The sequence below is a fragment of the Camelus dromedarius genome, chromosome 8 (genome assembly GCF_036321535.1).
Source record: "Camelus dromedarius isolate mCamDro1 chromosome 8, mCamDro1.pat, whole genome shotgun sequence".
NCBI lineage: Eukaryota > Metazoa > Chordata > Mammalia > Artiodactyla > Camelidae > Camelus > Camelus dromedarius.
This window is the reverse complement of record NC_087443.1, coordinates 16,723,228-16,741,439: the sequence shown is the minus strand read 5'-3', so window position 1 is coordinate 16,741,439 and position 18,212 is coordinate 16,723,228. Positions and strand designations below refer to the sequence as shown.

The window sequence follows — 18,212 nt, the reverse complement described above, 5'->3', positions numbered from 1 at the left end:
AAAAAAAGAAAAAAATATTTAAAAAATGTTATAATCTCTGCTTCCCAAGATGGAATAATGTTCTCCCATCTTTCACTTGAATATTTGTATTTCCAAAATTTCTTTCAATTTTAAAATTCAAATTGTTCTCAGTGGAATTTTCTGGAGAGATAACAATGTTCTATATCTTGATTGAGAAGACAGTTACATGAATGTACACATTCGTCATGAAACCTCTATATTTAGAATATGTGGATTTAATTGTTTGTAAGTTATTCCTCAATAAAGTTACTTTTAAAAATTCAACTTGTCCTAAAATGAATTAAAACACAATTATAAAGGTCATCAAATTTAGTTTCTAATAATTGTCACCCTCAGTTTACTTCATAGTTCAAATTGTCAAAAATACAATATAGTACACATACTATAAGAAAAAAGGGAACATCAAAACATAAAGTTCCCCTGAGCCTGCAGAATTACTCTGTAATTCTAAGTCATCATACTCAGTGAAGGTAAGTTAAATAAAACGGCAAGAAATATGCTTTTTTTTTAAGGAGCACTTAGCCAAATCACTAAGCCTTGAGAGTTACCTGAAGTTCTGCATAAACTGCGCGAACGCTTCAGTCCTTTCAGCAAGTGGCACGATGATATTAATAATTGACCTAGTAATGTCAATCATCTCGCTTTTCACTTTCATGAGAGGTCCAAAAGGGCGGAAGAGGGTCACGTGTCTATATTCCATAAGGTCTGCTTTCTTAAAAAAGAGCTCATACTGTGTGCCCTTATCTCTCTCAGTACGATAATAACCTAAAGGAAAGAGTTAGGAACAAAGATGTCTCCATGTCAAAGTTTACAAATTCAATGTGGCTACTGATTTCACCCAAATATCAAGAATGCAAAACCAAACTTATAGGAGTTTTATTTATTTGTAAAAATATTTATCCCCACTGTACAGTCGGTAACAACTATTTCTTTAAAAGGAGAGGTTAAAAAAGCATTCACCACTCCGCTAGAGTATTCAATCCATAAAATATGCTCCAAATGACAGTGATTCCTTGGGGAGGGTATAGCTCAAGTGGCAGAGTGCAGTCACACTATGTACCTTGGCATACACAAAGTCCTGGGTTCAATCCCCAGTACCTCCTCTAAAAATAAAATAAATAAGTAAACATAATTACCTCTCCTCCCAATTAAAAAAAAATGACAATGATTCCTTTTTACATGACTTTTTAAATAGCAGAGCCTATCAATACAAAACCAAATGACGAAAATAAAGAAATTACTTATAGCAATACTAAATTCTAGACCTGAGAGTCACAATGTCTATTAGTCGGTTCAGCTTAACAAAAACGAATTGAGTGCATTTGTGCCAGGCACTGATGGTATAAAGAGCGATACATGTCCCAGTTCTGAGGAAGGGTCAGCTGAGTGAGGGTGACAGAGAAATAAAGAAATAATATTACAGTGATATACACATGCAAACATACACATTCTGAACAGAGCGAAGTCAGACGAAAAGTTAGCATAAATTTAAACATGGTGATTTGAGATGCCTTTAGGAAAAAAGTATGGAAGTCTCCTGGGCAACACTGAGGAGAGAGGTTAGACTTACAGAAGTGTGAGTCAGTCAACATCTGGGAATAAATCAGTGAACAAGTCCCACTCCTCCTGAGACTGACAGTCTAACAGGAGATGGGCAATGCCATATACTATGAAAAGTGCTTTGAGAGAGAATACAGGGTAGAGGTCACAAGAGCACAAAAGTGCTTTGAGAGAGGACACAGGGTAGAGGTCACAAGAGCACATAGGAGGCACTGCTATCTTAGACTTGCAGGTTGGAGATGCCTTCCCAGAAGAAGTGACATCTAAGCTAAAGTCTGGAAGAGGAACAGGAGTTACTCAGTCATTGTCAGTAATTATTTTTTTTTTGGTGAAGGAAGAGGTACAATGGAGAAAAAGTGAGGGACAAAATATGTTTCATGCAGAGAAAAATCCTGTAAGTGACAGAATCCAAGGAGAGTTATAAGAAAAGCAGAAGCTGTAGAAATAAAACTGCCATAGGTTCCTTTCTTTTTAGGCGGACATGAAGACATTTTATACATCTTAGTTAGTTATCTTATTTCCTCTGTAGCTTTCAATTCTGCCATAAGTTACAAACATACAGAGTCAGAAGACAAAAAGCTGAGCATGCAGAAAAATTAGAAGAGTTCTGAAAGAAACAACCCATCAAAAATTGCAGGAAGTGACAGCAGCAGAAAGAGATGGCTATAGGCAGAAGATAGCTGAAATGCCACAGAAAAGCTCAATGTCCTCCTGATGGCCTCTAAAAGCCTCAAGCAAGTGATACCCATGATGATTTGGGATCAAAAAAGCCTACATGTGGTATACTGTTTATAGAATGAAGCAAAGACAACTTTTAAGAAGTATTTGTATACAAAATGGCTTTAAGTCTGCAATTAAATATCTAGCAGGGAGTATTAAGAGGGAGATGGGTTGAGATCTATAATTATTCCTGTTTATATCAATGAACAAATATCTTAAATTACAAGTGTTCCTCAACTTTTGAGTCATGTCCCATACTGATATAAAAATCCATGCCCTTTCTGCAGTCTGTAATAGAAAATCAGGTTTATTTCTTTACTTTTACAAATGCCAAATATGCTTTTCAGAACTATGTATGCCTGATGTTCTGACATGTGTTTCTCCTCCCCCCAAAATATAGAATAACCACTAATCAGCTAAATTAGAATTTTTTCTTTCCTTCAGCAAATGGTTTTCAAATCTTGAGTCTCAGTTCATATATTTAAAAATATATAAAAAAGGAACATCAAGACCAGTTAAGAAATGAATGCAAATACATATATATGCAAATACACACACAACCTGAAGAGCCCTTCAGCTTGGGGGGTATTTTGCTACATGAGCTTAGATTTTTTTCTATTTCCCTGCTCCTTATTTTCTATTTTATTACGGTCACATTATAATTTTTTCTAAAAAGTCACTTCAGATTCTTGTTGGAATTTAGTGGTTAAAAATTTAAATGCTTTAATACTGTGGGTAATGACTGACATATCACCAGCATACAATAATAGGATTCTATCATACTAACATAACTATGGATCAACATATTTTTCACATTACCTTCTATGAAGTCATTTTCATTAAATATCAGTTTCTCTCCAAGGGGACCATCCTCATCTTCCTGTTCATCATCTTCATCAGGATTATTAATGACCTCCAAGCCGGCTTCAATAACTTCTACCAATTCATCTCGCTTATCTTTTCTAACTGGCTTTTCCTCAGGATGGCGAGTGAGACCCATTTCCAACTGGAATACTTTCATTAAGGTAAAACTTTCAAAGGGAATGACTCCATACTCACTAGGTAGTCTGGCTCCTATGCTGACTTCTGCTTTGTCAATTTGGGAATGAAGGAACTCTAAAAGATCACTAGGTGCTTGCTCTTTGTTTCCTTGATAGCCTATGCCATTAGCCCCTACATTCCTTCTCTCCTGCAATGATCTCATCTTCTCGCTCATTTCTTGTAATTCTTGTTTTAATTGGGCAATTTGGCGTTTCAGACTGGTTGCTCTGGTTTGATAATGTTCTTCTTGTTCCTGTAGGAGGGCTTGATAATATTCTTTACCATAATTTTCCCCAATGACACCAGGAAGAGATGCATTTCCATCAGTCTGGGGGGCACATTCCAGAAGATATAAAAATAACACCAAACTGCAGAGTAAAGCAAGACCAAACAGTAGCCAGTGGGTCCGGGTCTGAAGAATCAGTCCTCTTCTAGGCATTCTTATTATTATGGACTTGTCTAATGAGATAAGCTCTTTGCTTGTTCATTCCTTTAGCAAAAGGTTATAAAAAAGTAAAAACAAAATCAGGATTTCCATAAAAAGTACCAAAATGAATTCGGCTGTAGCTTAAAAAATTTCTTCCTTCAGCAGTGAAGACTACTTGCAGAAATGAGAAATAATGCATTTTTCCTGTACTTTTAGCACGATATCCAGAATAAAGAAATCTGACCTACACATCAGGTAAAATTCCATTACATGGGTGGTGATTTTTCTGAAAGAAACAGATCAGAATCAATCAGAATTTTGTTCCCTTAAGCATATCAAATTGTTGATAGCTTCGATAAACTTGGCTATATGACTACTGCAGGTAGAGCACCATGAGAGGCACTAATTTAGAATAGTCAATAAAACCTGGGAGAAAGTATTAAGAAAAATACCTTACAAAACACTAAAATTTCGCATGTAATACTTTCAACCAGAATGTCTATACATCCATAACCTGAATGAATCAATGAACCATTAAAATTATGTTTAGCATAGTTTGTATTATGTAGATTCTATTGGTCTCTAACTATTTGAAAATTACATCACATATAACTCTTTATTAACAAAATATTTTGATTAACTTGCCATTTCCCATCTATAGCATATCACCATTTGGGAAGAACTATAAACTGTTTTTGTTATATTCATAATGGCTTTCTAGAGAGATACTGTCTTCCAGTTTATCCAATTCAAGCATTCTACTTCATTAATTTCTATAGCTCAACTCAGTCACTCTAACAGCCCTAAAATTAAGTGGGGGGAAAAGCAATTTCAAAAGGTCACAGACATCTGGAAAACACATTAAGAAACATTTTTATATCCAAAGTCCTCCAGTAGATTATTTGAGCATTAGATCACATAATTCTTTCCACCGTATTGCACAGCAACAGATTTCCTATAAGTCTGGAAAGGTCTGGAGTCTATATAAAGAAAAAAAACATGAAAATGTTTATCTGCAGGGAAAAAATTTAAGAACTGTTTATAAATTTATAAAATTAGATGCTATCCTTCATACCACAACCAAGTTGTGTGAGGTCTTCCTTGTTTCTTTCTAAACTAAAAATCCCCTTCTAGAAATAGAGAAAGTTAGATCTAGAAGACAGGCACAGGGAAGGCCTCCCCTGCAGAGAGGACTTCTGTTCTAATGAAGTGTTTGTCAAGAAGAATATGCGATATTACAGTAGGCTTTTAACAGAGCTGGCTTCTACCAGTGCAGCAGAACCTATGGAGGAAGGTCACGTGGGAACATCAGTCCTAGCCAGCTTCTTGGTCATTAGGAAAGCCTGGATGCCTTCTGTGAAAAATGCTGCAATGTGTGTTTTCTGTGGCACATATCTGTGCAAAATGCAGGACAGATTCAAACTTCTTATGGCTAGTGGGCCACAAACTATGGACTTAACTACCCTTTTTCATTTATTTCTTTAGTTAACCAAAAGATAACTAAGTATTCTTAAAAATTTAACTCACCACAAGTAAGTTTTACTATGGTGGCATCTGTTTTACTGATTGTAAATGTTATTTAAGTGACACAGAAAAAAAGGAAAAAACTCAGTATTAAGAAAACTAAGCAAAAAACAAGGATGCAAAGCTAGTATTAGTTCCAGGACTTTAACATGCCTCAAAACTGTAATTCTTAGCATAAGAAACCACTTAAATTTCATTGTTTAAAAGTTAAAACTCAGAGGTATCTCTTTTAACTATTTATAAGTTACTACTAAGCCTGTTTATCAGGGAAAAGACTAGAGCTAAAAATGTGGAGATATAATCTTATATAATTGTTGATAATAAAGTTATACATATTTAACTATACTATATTCAAACTTAATAATAGAACTAACAGTATATAATTTAAGTATTTCAACCTTTTATTAATATGATACCTCACAGTTTCTCTTTCTTTATATAGATAATATATTTTAAACTGTGAGAAATCACCCATTAATGGGTCACTACCAAAGGTTTATTTTTCAGTGAACTAGAACAGGAAATACTGGTATATATCACATATAGTAGTTTTTGGTTGCAAATATATATATATACATATATATATACACACACACACATGCACACACACATATACACACACACACATGCACACACACATATACACACACACATACATACATGCATAGGCATGAGATATCCACATAAAGTGTATTTATAAGTGGGTTGTGATACAAAAATCTTGATACTGCTTTAGGAAGTATTTTTATACATTTCCCTTGCCATCTTTTCAGAATAGTGTTGCTATTATCTTCATTCTGGATAGGAAAAACAGGCTCAGAAATGAAACGATTTAAGTAAGGTTAATTACGTTACATAACTACTAAGTGGTAGCATTAAAGCCAAGGTTTCTTTCTCCCTCCTTTAAGCAAAATATAGGTTTCAGATATCTTACATGCTTATCTTACAGTTGAATATTATCCACTGAAAGAAAAGTTGCTGTAATTACTTTAGAATACAAATGTTAGCAACACAGCTCTGTGGTTGGTTGTTAAAAATACGATTCCAATTAAAGTTTTATTTGCCTAGTTCCTGAAGGGAACTCTTTAGCCACATCCTGGAAGACTAGATTATGACAGCTCTGATTATGCTAAGAACAGTATTAGAGAAAACACCCATTTTCTGCTGTTACACCTTGATTGCCATCATTCTCTGTAGTGTGTCTGTATGATAAACAAGGTTCACTCATAACCCAGAGTTAATCCCAAGCAACCTTTCAAGCACCAACAGCAGACAGTAAAGTGTTCTGAGGAGAGAATGGGACACTGTCGAGATGGGAAATTGAGCTGTCAAAGATATATAAAACAAAATCAAAGATCTCAGAGTTGAAATAAACCTTAGGAGCCATCAATTCTTACTCTTTAAAACAGACTAAAGCCTCTTATAATCAAGATAGAATAACATGGACCAGATTTACTCTGACACTTGAAACAACTAAAAACAAACAAAATTAATTAAAAAAACCCCCCAATATATATGAAGCAATGATTTTCAAGATACTGAACATTAGGTAATAACGTACAGTGACCCAAAACAAGAAAACAACTGATTGCAAAGCTTACTGCCTTAGTTTCCAGGACATAGCACAGGGAGTCCACTCCTAAGCAGAGCCCAGCCAGCACCCTGAGTTGCTAAGACGGAACTGACAGTCTGAGGAGACCAAGGCAGCTAGATTCAAAGGATATAGTACCTGAGGAGAGAGCTGCAGCAGGGGAGAACTCCAGAGATCTGAAGATGACACCCTTTGGGTGCGCAGTAGGGCACTGATCACTGCAGGTATAGGAAAAAACTAACTGAAGCTAAGGAAAGAAGCACACAAAAAATTAGAAGACACAGAACCCAGCATTCAAACAGAGCCAAGAACAGTGAATGTTCCCACCAGACAGACTGGAAAACCTCAAAATTCATGGGGCATTGGGTAAAGTACTCAAAAAGGTCTTGCCTCAGTAGTGGGAAATAATTAGCTCTAGACTAAACATGGGTCTGGTCCTGCCAACAAATCTTAAAAGCAAGACCTGAAAGGATCAAACTGTTTCCATGTAACTGCACAACAAGCCTCACAAATATTTATAGGAATATAAAAATATCCAGCACCCAGTAAAATAAAATTCAAAATGCCTGACATCCAAACAAAAACAATCATGCACACAAAGAAAAAGAAAAATACAGCCCATAATGAAAAAACTCAAAGATTGAAACTGACCTAGAAATGATACAGATGCTCAAGTTCACAGAAAAGGACATTAAAACAGTTATTATAACTGTATTTAAAAAGATGTTCATGTTCAAAAAACTAAGGAGAGACATGGCTGACATAAAAAAAAGTTCCAAATTAAACTACAGGAGATGAAATCTTCAATGTCTGAGATGAAAACTATACTGAAAGGGATTGACAGCAGATTAGATATTTCAGAAAAAATATTCATAAATTGAAGACACAGCAAAAGAATTATTCAAAATATAGAAGCAAAAAAGAATGAAACACATAAATAGAGCACCTGGTAAACTGTATGACAACTTCGAGCTGCCTAACATATATAGTAAGTAGAATCTCCAAGGAGGGAAGAGGCTGGTGGAAATATTTAAAGAAATAAGGCTAAAAATTTTCCAAATTTGATGAAAACTACCAATATATCAATCCAAGAAGCTCAACGAATACGAAACACAAGAGCCACAAAGCAAACTAAAGCAAGGCTCATGATGATCAAATTGCTCAAATCTTAAGATAATTAGAAAATCTTAACAGCGGCTTAAGGAAAACCACCACACACAAGAAACAGAGTGGAGCAATGGCTTTATAGGACTGAAAGGAAAAATACGTCTACCTAAAATTCTATACTCAGAAATTCTAGGTATCTTTCAAGAACAATTACTTTTTTTAGATATTAAAAAGTCAGAAGAATTCATCACCATCTGACCTGGCACTACAAGTTCTTTAGGCAGAAGGAAAATGATACCAGATGGAAATATGGAACTACACAAAGCAATGAAGAAAACAGAAACGTTAACTACATGGAAAATTACAAAATTTCTGTTATTATTTAAATTGCTTTAAACTGTAAATGGACTAGGCCCTATAAAGACACAAACTACTGCTACTGACTCAAGGAGAAATAGTAAATATGAATAGATCTATAATGAGACTGAATTAGTTATCAAAACACTACCCACAAAGAAAAGTCTAGAACCAGATGGTTTTACTAGTGAATTCAACCAACTGTTAGCGAGAATTAATAACAGACCGGTTTGGCTCCGACCCTGTCCCGAACCCAGCCTGGCCCACTCCCAGCCCCGCACGCGGCCGCCTTGGGAGCAGCCCAAGCACAAGAGGGACGCGTGCCTGGCCGCCAGCGCAGACGAGACGGAACTCCCCACCTCCAAGGAGGAACTGAGGATCAACGCGGTTCCAGAATCGATTCCAGTGGTTCATGAACCACCGGGCCCCAGCCAATGTGTTACAAAAATTCTGCTACCTGTTACACACATGCAAAAAAAGTTTATACCTGACATGCCTACCCTGAATTCCATAAAAGGATTTCAATAATGAAATGTGGAGTAACCTCACAGGTGGACAGTCTCCCTGGACCCGTGGCTTAGATTCTGGGTACAGGAAGGATTTGGTGGAATTCTCTAGACTTGAGCTGACCCCTACCTTCGCCTTAATGACATGCTTTGTCAAGTGAGCTTCATGACACCAGAGTTAAAATGTTTAGAGTCCAAACTTGGTTTTAAAGAATGCATAGCCTAATTTGATTGTTTACTGTATTTGCCTGGATATCCATCTTTTATTCTTTTTTTTTTAAATTGAAGTACAGTTGATTTACAATATTGTGTTAGTTTCAGGTGATTCAAAGTGATTCAGTTTTATATATATATATATATATATATAGATTACTTTCCATTATAGATTAATACAGGATATTGAACATAGTTCCCCGTGTTACATAGTGATAAATTCTTGTTGCTTATTAAAAAAAAGAATTAATACCAATTTTTCACAAACTCCTCCAAAAAGCATAAAGAATACTTCTCAACTCATTCTATAAGGCTGGTATTATTCTGATATTAAAACCAGATAAAGGTATCAAAAGAAAACTTCAGACCAATATTCTTTATGAATACAGACAGAAAAATCCTTAACAAAATATTAGCACACTGAATCTATCAACACATAACACCATGACCTCGTGAGATTTATCCCCAAAATGCAAGGTGAATTTACCATCCAAAAATCAATGCAATACACCACATTAGTAAAGGACAAAACCCATATGACTGTATCAATAGACACAGAAAAAGCATTTTATGAAATCCAGCACCACTTCCTGAAAAAAACACTCAACAAACTAGGAGTAGAAGGGAACTTCCTCAACCCGATAAAGGGCATATACAAAAAACCCGTAACTAACTTCATATTTAATGGTAAAAGACTTCATGTACTCCCCCTAAGACCAGGAATAAGACAAGGATGTCTGCTCTTATCACTTCTATTAAACACTATACTGGAGGATGCTCTAGTTAGGGCAATTAGGCAAGGTAAGAAATTAAAAGACCTCCAAGTTAAAAAAAAATAAGTAAAACTATTTGCAGATGATGTGATCTTGTATACAGAAAACACCAAGGAATTCACTAAAAATCTATTATAAGTAATATATGAGCACAGTCAGGTTGCAGGATATAAAATTAATACACAAAAATTAATTGCATTTCTATATACCAGCAATGAACAATCTGAAAATAAAATTAAGAGAACAATTTGATTTATACAAAAAAGAATTAAATGCTTAGGAATAATTTTAACAAAAGAAGTACAAGACTTGTACTCTGAACACTACAAAACACTGTTATAAGAAATTAAAGATTTGAATAAATAGAAAGATACCACGTTCACAGATTATAAGACTTGATATTATTAAGATGGCAGTACTTTCCAAATTGATTTACAGATTCAATACAATCCTCTTCAGATTCCCAGCTTTATATAAATCAATAAGCTTATCCTAAAATTCACACAGAAATTCAAGGAAACCAGAATAGCCAAAACAGTATTGAGAAAGAAGAGCAAAATTGGAGGACTCAACTTTCCCATTTCAAAACTTACTTCAAAGCTACAGTAATCAAGACACGATGGAACTAGCATTAAGACTAGACATACAGATTAATGGGATAGAATTTAGAGTCCAGAAATAAGCCTTTACATTAAGTCAACTGATTTTCAACATTGGTGGCAAGGTAAATCAATGGGAAAAGAACAGCCTTTTCAATAAATGGTGCTAGGACACCTGGATACTCACAAGCAAAAGAATGAAACTGAATCCTTACCTCAACCTAGTCAAAAATTTACTCAAAATGGGTCAAAGATCTAAATGTAAGAGTTAAAACTATAAAATTCTTAGAACAAAACATAAGTGTAAATCTTTAAATAAATAAATAATCTTCAAATAAATAAACTGGACTTCATTAAAATTAAAAAGTTTAAAAAAATTAAAAACTTTTGTGCTATAAAGGATATCAAGGAAGTGAAAAGGATGGAAAAAAATACTTGTAAATCATATATCTGTTAGATGCCTACATCAAAAATGCATAAATAACTCTTACAATTCAACATTAAAAAGATAAATAATCCAATAGCAAAAGATATGAATAGACATTTCTCTAAAGATTAAGCCTACAAATACATGAAAAGATGTTCAGTATCATAAGCCAACAGGGAAATGCAAATCAAAACCACAATGAGATACCACTTCATATGCACTAGGAGATTCTTCAAAAATAAATCACGGAGGGAGGGGCATGATGGGGGGAGGGGATTATGAGGTACAAACTTCTAGGTATAAATCACTACATCGTACACCTGAAACTAATATAATATTGTAAGTCAACTATATTTCAATTAAAAGAAAATCGCAAAATGAATCACAGATCTAAATGAAAAACCTAAAGCTATAAAACTAGAAGAAAGCATAGGAGAAAATCTTTGTGACCTTGAGTTAGGCAGGGATTTCTTTGATAGGACACTAACAGCATAATTGATAAATGGGACTTTATCAAAATTTGTGCTTTTTGAAACACACTATTAAGAGAATGGAAAAACAAGTCTCAGACCAGGAGAAAATATGGGCAAAGCATATATATGATAAAGGACTTGTATTCAGAATATATTTTAAAAGTATCAAAATGCAATAACAAAACAAACACAACTCAATCAAAAACTGGCAAAAGATATGAAGAAACACTTCAAATAAGCACATGAAAAAAAATGCTCAACATTGTTAGCCATTAGGGAAATGCAAATTCAAACCACAATGAGATACCACAGAATGGCTAATATTAGACAGGCTAAAATTAAAAAGACTGATGTGCTGGTGACAATGTGGAGGAACTAGAACTTTAATACACTGCTGGAGGGAATGTAAGATGGTTTCACAGTCAAGTTAAATATAAGCCTGTCTGATTGAGCCATTCCATTACTAGATATTTAACCAAGAGAAATCAAAGCATATGCCCACACAAAGACTTGTACACAAATGTACATAGCAGCTTTATATGCACCATCCCACCACTAGAAACAACTCAAATGTCCATCAACAAGTGGATGTGTTAAACAAACTGTTACAGCCATACAATGGAACACCGCTCAGCAAGAAAAAGGAATACACTGATACATGCTTCAGTGTGGCTGAATCTCAATAACAGAAGCCCAACAAAAGACTACGATGAGAGTATGATTCCATTTATATAAAATTCTAGAAAATGTAAGGTAACTTGTAGTGACAGAAAGCAGAGGAATGAGTGGTTGCTCGGGATGGGGTGGGGGTAGGGAAGGTGGTACGAGGAAGGAATTATAAAAAGGCACAAAGAAACTTTTGGGAGTGATGGATATGTCCATCATTTTGATTGTGGTGATGATTTCAGGTATATACATATGTTCACATTATCAAATTGTGTACTTTAAATATGTGTAGTTTATTACATGTCAATTATACCTCAATGAAGCTGTTTAAAAAACAAAACCAAATCAGATTTAGTTCTAGTAGTAGTGCCAAAGAGGCATTTGTAAGTAACCTCCATTTTGTTCATTAAGACAAGCACGAAGATTTGTTGACTACAAGTTTGGATTTAAAAAACTAAGCACATCCCCTGCCCTCCCCACCCCTCAAAAATGTAGAACACAGATTACTCTGAAGGTCTTGTTACATCTTCTCTATTTGGCTTGTGATTTTGAGACAACAAAAGAGTGTTAACATAGTTCATTCTACAGCACTGATTCCTACATAATACAACCTTAAAGCAGTTTCTACTCAATCTTTTGATTCTATAATTTTACGGAACTAATACACATTTCATACATCATTTCCAGGATGCTTACCCTGCAGTGTACCAAACTAACTTCTGCAATAAGAGTAGCCTACTGCTTCCTGCAAAATACAAACAATCCATTTGAATCTGTATCTATTTCTTTTCAAAGTTCTAGTCTGTATAATCTTCCTACATTTTCTGTACAGAATAATTTCTTATTAAAGTTTTAAAAAACTAAACATATAATTTTGAATTCTTTTTTTAAACAAAAACGAAGTCACAAAAATTATTTGGAAAACAAAAGCTCTGCTAGTAAATCAAAACATTATGAAGTACAAACATATGTGAGGGAGGGAATTAAAACTTTTTATTTCTTGAGCAATTAATGAGTATTATAATGATATATGTATTCCATAACACATCATTGAATAAATGCTTTGTAAATATTCAGAAATACTGATCACCAAAAGGCAGCATGATTCAACAAATATTTGAGTACCTACTGTGTGTCAGTCATTGCAATGAATGGAATGTTTCTCCCCTCCCCCTGCCAAATTCATATGCTGAAATTCTATCCCCCAAAATGACAGAGATAGGGCCCTTGGAAGGTAATCAGTGCATAAGTGTGGAGCCCTCATGAATGGGATTAGTGCCCTTATGAAAGAGACCCCAGAGAACTAAGTAGCCCTCTTTCTGCCATGTGAAGATATAATGAGAAGTTGGCAGCCTACAAGCTGGAAAAGGGTCCTCACAGAACCCAACCATGCATGCTGGCACCCTGATCTCAGACTTAAAAAATATATTTGTTGTCTGTAAGCCACTCAGTCTATGGCACTTTGTTATAATTATCCAAACTGACTAAGATAGGCACTGTGTTGGATGCCAAGGACAAGTAACATCAGATGGATCATTCTGACAAGTGTTTCTGGGGAAAACTAAACTTACGGATTTCAGCCAGATAGATGGCACTAATACTCATATTATTATAGGTAAAACATAAAAATGTGCCAAAGGCAGCCAGTCATACAGTGAAAATAATTCAAAGAGTCAAGTATAATAGCTACTTGATAGCTATGTAATCTTGGGCATAATATTTAACCTTTCTGGCCTTCATCCATAAAAAGTAGTAGTTTGTCTGGATGGCCAAGGTTCTTTCCAAGATGTTACAACACCTTTGATTAAAGACAAACTAAAAATACACATATACATACACACACATTCTTATTTTTTGGAGGATAAAACTGATTTAAATGCACATGCCGTTTAACCCAACAATTTGCAATTCCACTTTTAAGATTCTATACTACAGAAATATTCATACTAGTTTATAAAGTCACATGCATAAGATGTTTACTAGTGTTATATATAACAGCAAAATAAAAATAAAAACAACTTAAAGTCCATCAATAGGAGAAAGGTTAAGTAAACTGCAAACATTCACGCAACAAAATATCTAAAAGGAATGAGGTAGATCTAGATGTGCTGACAGAGATAATGCCTATACAATGTTAACAAATTACCAATATCTCAGTTTTCGTCTGTACAACAGGCTTGGGAGCCAGATGGCCTAAATTCATGTATCTGCTCTACTACTTTTTAACTCAATACAGACAAGGTTTCTTAATCTCTCCATAAACTTCAGTTTTCTCACCTGTTAAGTGGGGATAATTACAGATCCTACCTTGCAGTGTTATTGTAACAATTAACCAAGTAAAACATGACAAGCATTAAGTGTACAATAAGTTTTAGGTATTATTCCCCATTATCCAAAGTTTTGTTTCATTGTTGTTGTTACTGGTTAAACCTATCAGTCTTTTCCTGCATGACATCTTGATTTTGGTATCCCCACCTGTAAAAATCCTAATATAAAATTTATCTTCTCAAATAGATAGTCAATTCTTACCACTTTTTAAGCAATCCATGGGCCAGTCACTAATTTGAAATGCTACCTTTATTATTAGCAAAATTCTTATATATATGGAAGTCTATATCTGACCTCTAAATCAGAGGTTAGCAAACATTTTTGGTAAAGAGTCAAATAATAAATATCACAACCAGTCAACTCTGTCTTGTAGCAAAAAAGCAGTCTAGAAAATGCATAAATGAATGGCATAGATGTGTTCCAATGGATGCTGAAATTTGAACTTCATATAATTTTCATGTCACAAAGAATTATTCTTTTGTTTTTTTTTCCCAAGCACTTAAAAATATAAAAGCCACTCTTAGGTCACAGATCATACTAAAATATGTGGTCAGCCAGACTTGGCAACCCATGCTCTAAACCCTTACAGTTTTTACACTCCTAAAATTTTTTTATATTTATAAAATTCCACAAAATAAATACATGTGATCAAAAGGTTAAACATGCTATAAGGGCATACAGTGAAACCTCCTTCTTCTATCCCAGAGGCCCAGTTCACCTCTCCAGTTTTTGTGTATCCTTCCAAATGTATTGCCACTATTAAACATCTCAGCATAAAAGCCTTATATGTGCAAGTAAAGAAATAAGTTTTACTGTTTTTTAAAATCACTATTTCTTGAATTCCACATCTATTTTCTTGGATTAATTTTTCATTTGATATAGTACATCCTGAGGTATTCCGAGTGAGTCTGGGTAAAAATGATTTTATTTTGCTCCCACTTTGAATAACAGTTCGCTTAGGGATAAGATTCTGAGTTCAAAGTATGTCCAATGAGTACTTTTAAAACACTGCTTCACTGTCATCTAACATTCCATGTCCCAGATGAGAAGTCTAATCTGGCTGCCCAAGACTCTGCCTGGATATTCCAATCCTCTTGATCTGTTATCTCGGCGGTTATTTCTCCTAATTTCTCTTCCCTCCTGGAACTCCTATTAGATGTACATTGGCTCCCCTGGATCTATTTTCCATGGCATAGCTATCCTGTCCTTCTTTCTATATTTTAATATTGAAGCTTATTTGCAGAGCAGCCTGTGTATGTTCAGTAAGCATGATAACCTCCCAAATCTGAGCATACTAGTATTTACCTCAGAGTTCTCTTCTCTTACATGAACTCCATTCTTCAGGTCTAGTCGTTGTATTTGTTCAGTTTAGGGCATCTCTTATATGCTACTGATTTCACACAAATGTTTAGTGACTTTTGTTGTCTGTTCCCATTACAAACATATCAGTATCTCAGCACAGGTGGAAATCACTGCACACCTCTAGCAAATTTACATTTATAACTAACTTTATAATTCAGTTTTACATTTATATCTAGGACTTGTGCAGTACAATAACAATGTTAAGTTCTTTGACTTGCAATCCCATGATTCTTCTATCCATTTTTAGTCACATCCTTCCAGTGTTTCATTTCCCCTAACAACCACTAACTTGAGTAACACAGTTCTTACCAAAGTGTTATACAACCAGCTGTATCTAACAGACTTGTCTAACAGTTAAACAAATAATGACAGTTTGGTAGAAGACTGTCACAGATCACAATCCAAGGTGTAAAAATAATAATATGGTAATGAATCACTTAAATCTTGAAATCATAATAGTTATGCTTTTTACCAGTCTTTAATACTATAGAATTTAAATAACAAACTGTATTAAAAAAAAAAAAAAAACTCCATGCTGGTTAAAACGTAATTTTCCACCTGCCTTATGATTTAGCCATTTCACAGCTGACAGAAATGCACAGATGCTTACCAAGAAATTTATAAGACTGTTCACAGCATTCTTCAAAATACATAAAACTGAAAACATAAATACCCACCAACAGGAGAGTAGTCATATAATCATGCAATGGATTACTACCCAGCAATAAAAAAGAATGAACTACTAATACATGAAACATTATGGGTGAATCCCATAAGTAATATGCTGAATATATTGTATGATCAAGCCCCAAACTGACAAAACTAACAGATGATGACAGAAATCAGAATACTGATGGGGGGAGGGCGGGGGGGGGGCAGGCATACAACTGACTTGAAAGAGGCAGGCAGAAACTCCTGGGTTGGTGGAAATGTTGTATAGGTATAATTTGATCTAGCTGGTGGACGCACAAGTTTTAGTATATGTGCTGCCGAAGTGAGCACAATGCACAAGTTAATAAACATAAAAATTCACTGAGCTGTACAATTAAGATTGACGCACTTAAGGACTTCATATATATTTTATACCTCAATCAAAGAGTCAAAGAAAAAAACCCCATAATTTCCGGACCGATGGAACTAAAACTGTATGTCAAAATTGCCTGAGCCATAAATATTGGAAATCCAACATCCTTTTTACATTCTTTAAGTCATAATGACAATTTTAAAATACGGTATCAGAAGAACAATACAAAACGAACGTTAACATTCTCAGTCATAAAATACTTAGCTTCCTACTTCCACGTTCGAAAGTACTATTTTAATACAACATTAATTCCACCAGAAATGAAGGCCCAGCTCCTGAGAACCTCCAATGACAGTTAAATGTCCAGACATCGCATATAAATCTCAGGAGTAGGCTGAAGGATAAAAGCTTAAGATTTATAATCAAATTTTCATTCTGCCAATAACATCATCATAAATAAAAGCTTCACCATTGCGTTTACTATTATGCCTCAGCAAGTTGCTCAGAAAGAGCGTAATTTTCAAGATGAAGTCTGAAAATGCAAAAGATTTCCCGTCCCGTAGTCTCTTCGGGCCCCACTAATTCCTACACAAATGTGCATCTTTTAAAGGCGCCTAGCGTCTGGCAGAAATAGAGAGGCTGCCGTCGGAGACTATTTTAATGCAATAAAGAGGAAACAGCTGACTACAAAGTTTATCCACTGAGCGGAGCATAGATGGTGCTGAGTTAGTTAAAAAAAAAAGTGATTAAAAATAAAACACTAGCAAACCAACGGCTTCTGCCAGCACTGTTCTTAAAAGCCAACTAACTCAAACCACTCCGAAAAACCACGGCTTTTCCTGACACCCGAGCAGACTCTGGAGGGTTTGCCCGTGAGGCGACCCCACAGGGACAGGACCCCCGGAGAGCCCGTCCGTGAGGTGACCCGACCCGGACAGGGACCCATAGTCCGGGGCCCGCGTCCCAGCGCCCTCACGGGCCGGGCCCAAGCCGTGGGAGCCGCGGGAGGGCGAGGCCAAGTGGGCCGAGTACTCACAGCGTTCACCCGTCCGCTCACCGCGGCTGCCGCCCCGCCGCCAGCTCCCCAGCCGCGGGCACACCTGGGCGGCGCCCGGCACACTGGGGCCGCCACCCCTTCACCGCCCACTCTCCGGGCGCGCCGCCGCGCCGACAACCTCCACTTCCGGCGCGCGTGAGGAAATGAGGCGGCCTTCACGGCGCGCGCCCGCCAAGCCCCGCCCACGCTCGCCCCGGCCTCGACAGCCCCGCCCACGCCCCCAGCCCCGCCCACTCCCTTTCCACTCCTGGTGTTTGGCATAGAAGCTCAATAATTGGCGTCCAGTACTGATTAATCCATTATCTGTAACAAGTATGTCTGTGTGTGTGCGCGCGCGCGCGTGTAGCTCAAAAAACCATTTGTGGAGGCTAAGAGAGAGCTGGAAGCGGGAAAGCACTCTTGCCGGAGCAAGCGTTTGCAAGGACGGGAGTACTAA

The 18,212-nt window shown here is 36.0% G+C and overlaps 1 protein-coding gene across 7 annotated transcripts in view; it reads right to left on the bottom strand.

The window, feature by feature from the left end:
* CSGALNACT2 (chondroitin sulfate N-acetylgalactosaminyltransferase 2) overlaps positions 1-17,905 on the bottom strand; it is a 48,668-nt gene extending 30,763 nt beyond the window's left edge. For 6 of the 7 annotated variants that reach the window (XR_010381895.1, XM_031460903.2, XM_064487917.1 and 3 more), the window contains exons 1-3: positions 17,756-17,893; positions 3,121-4,055; positions 570-786 (exon numbers count right to left, since the gene is read on the bottom strand). Coding sequence is in view for 6 of the 7 variants with exons in the window: in XM_031460903.2 (XP_031316763.1) it covers positions 570-786; positions 3,121-3,781 (878 nt within the window). In the remaining variant the exon portion in view is untranslated. Of the gene's footprint in view, positions 1-569; positions 787-3,120; positions 4,056-17,755 lie in introns of all 7 variants that reach the window. The other variant, XM_031460902.2, reaches the window with a different exon arrangement.
* Between the last annotated feature and the right edge of the window lie 307 nt (positions 17,906-18,212).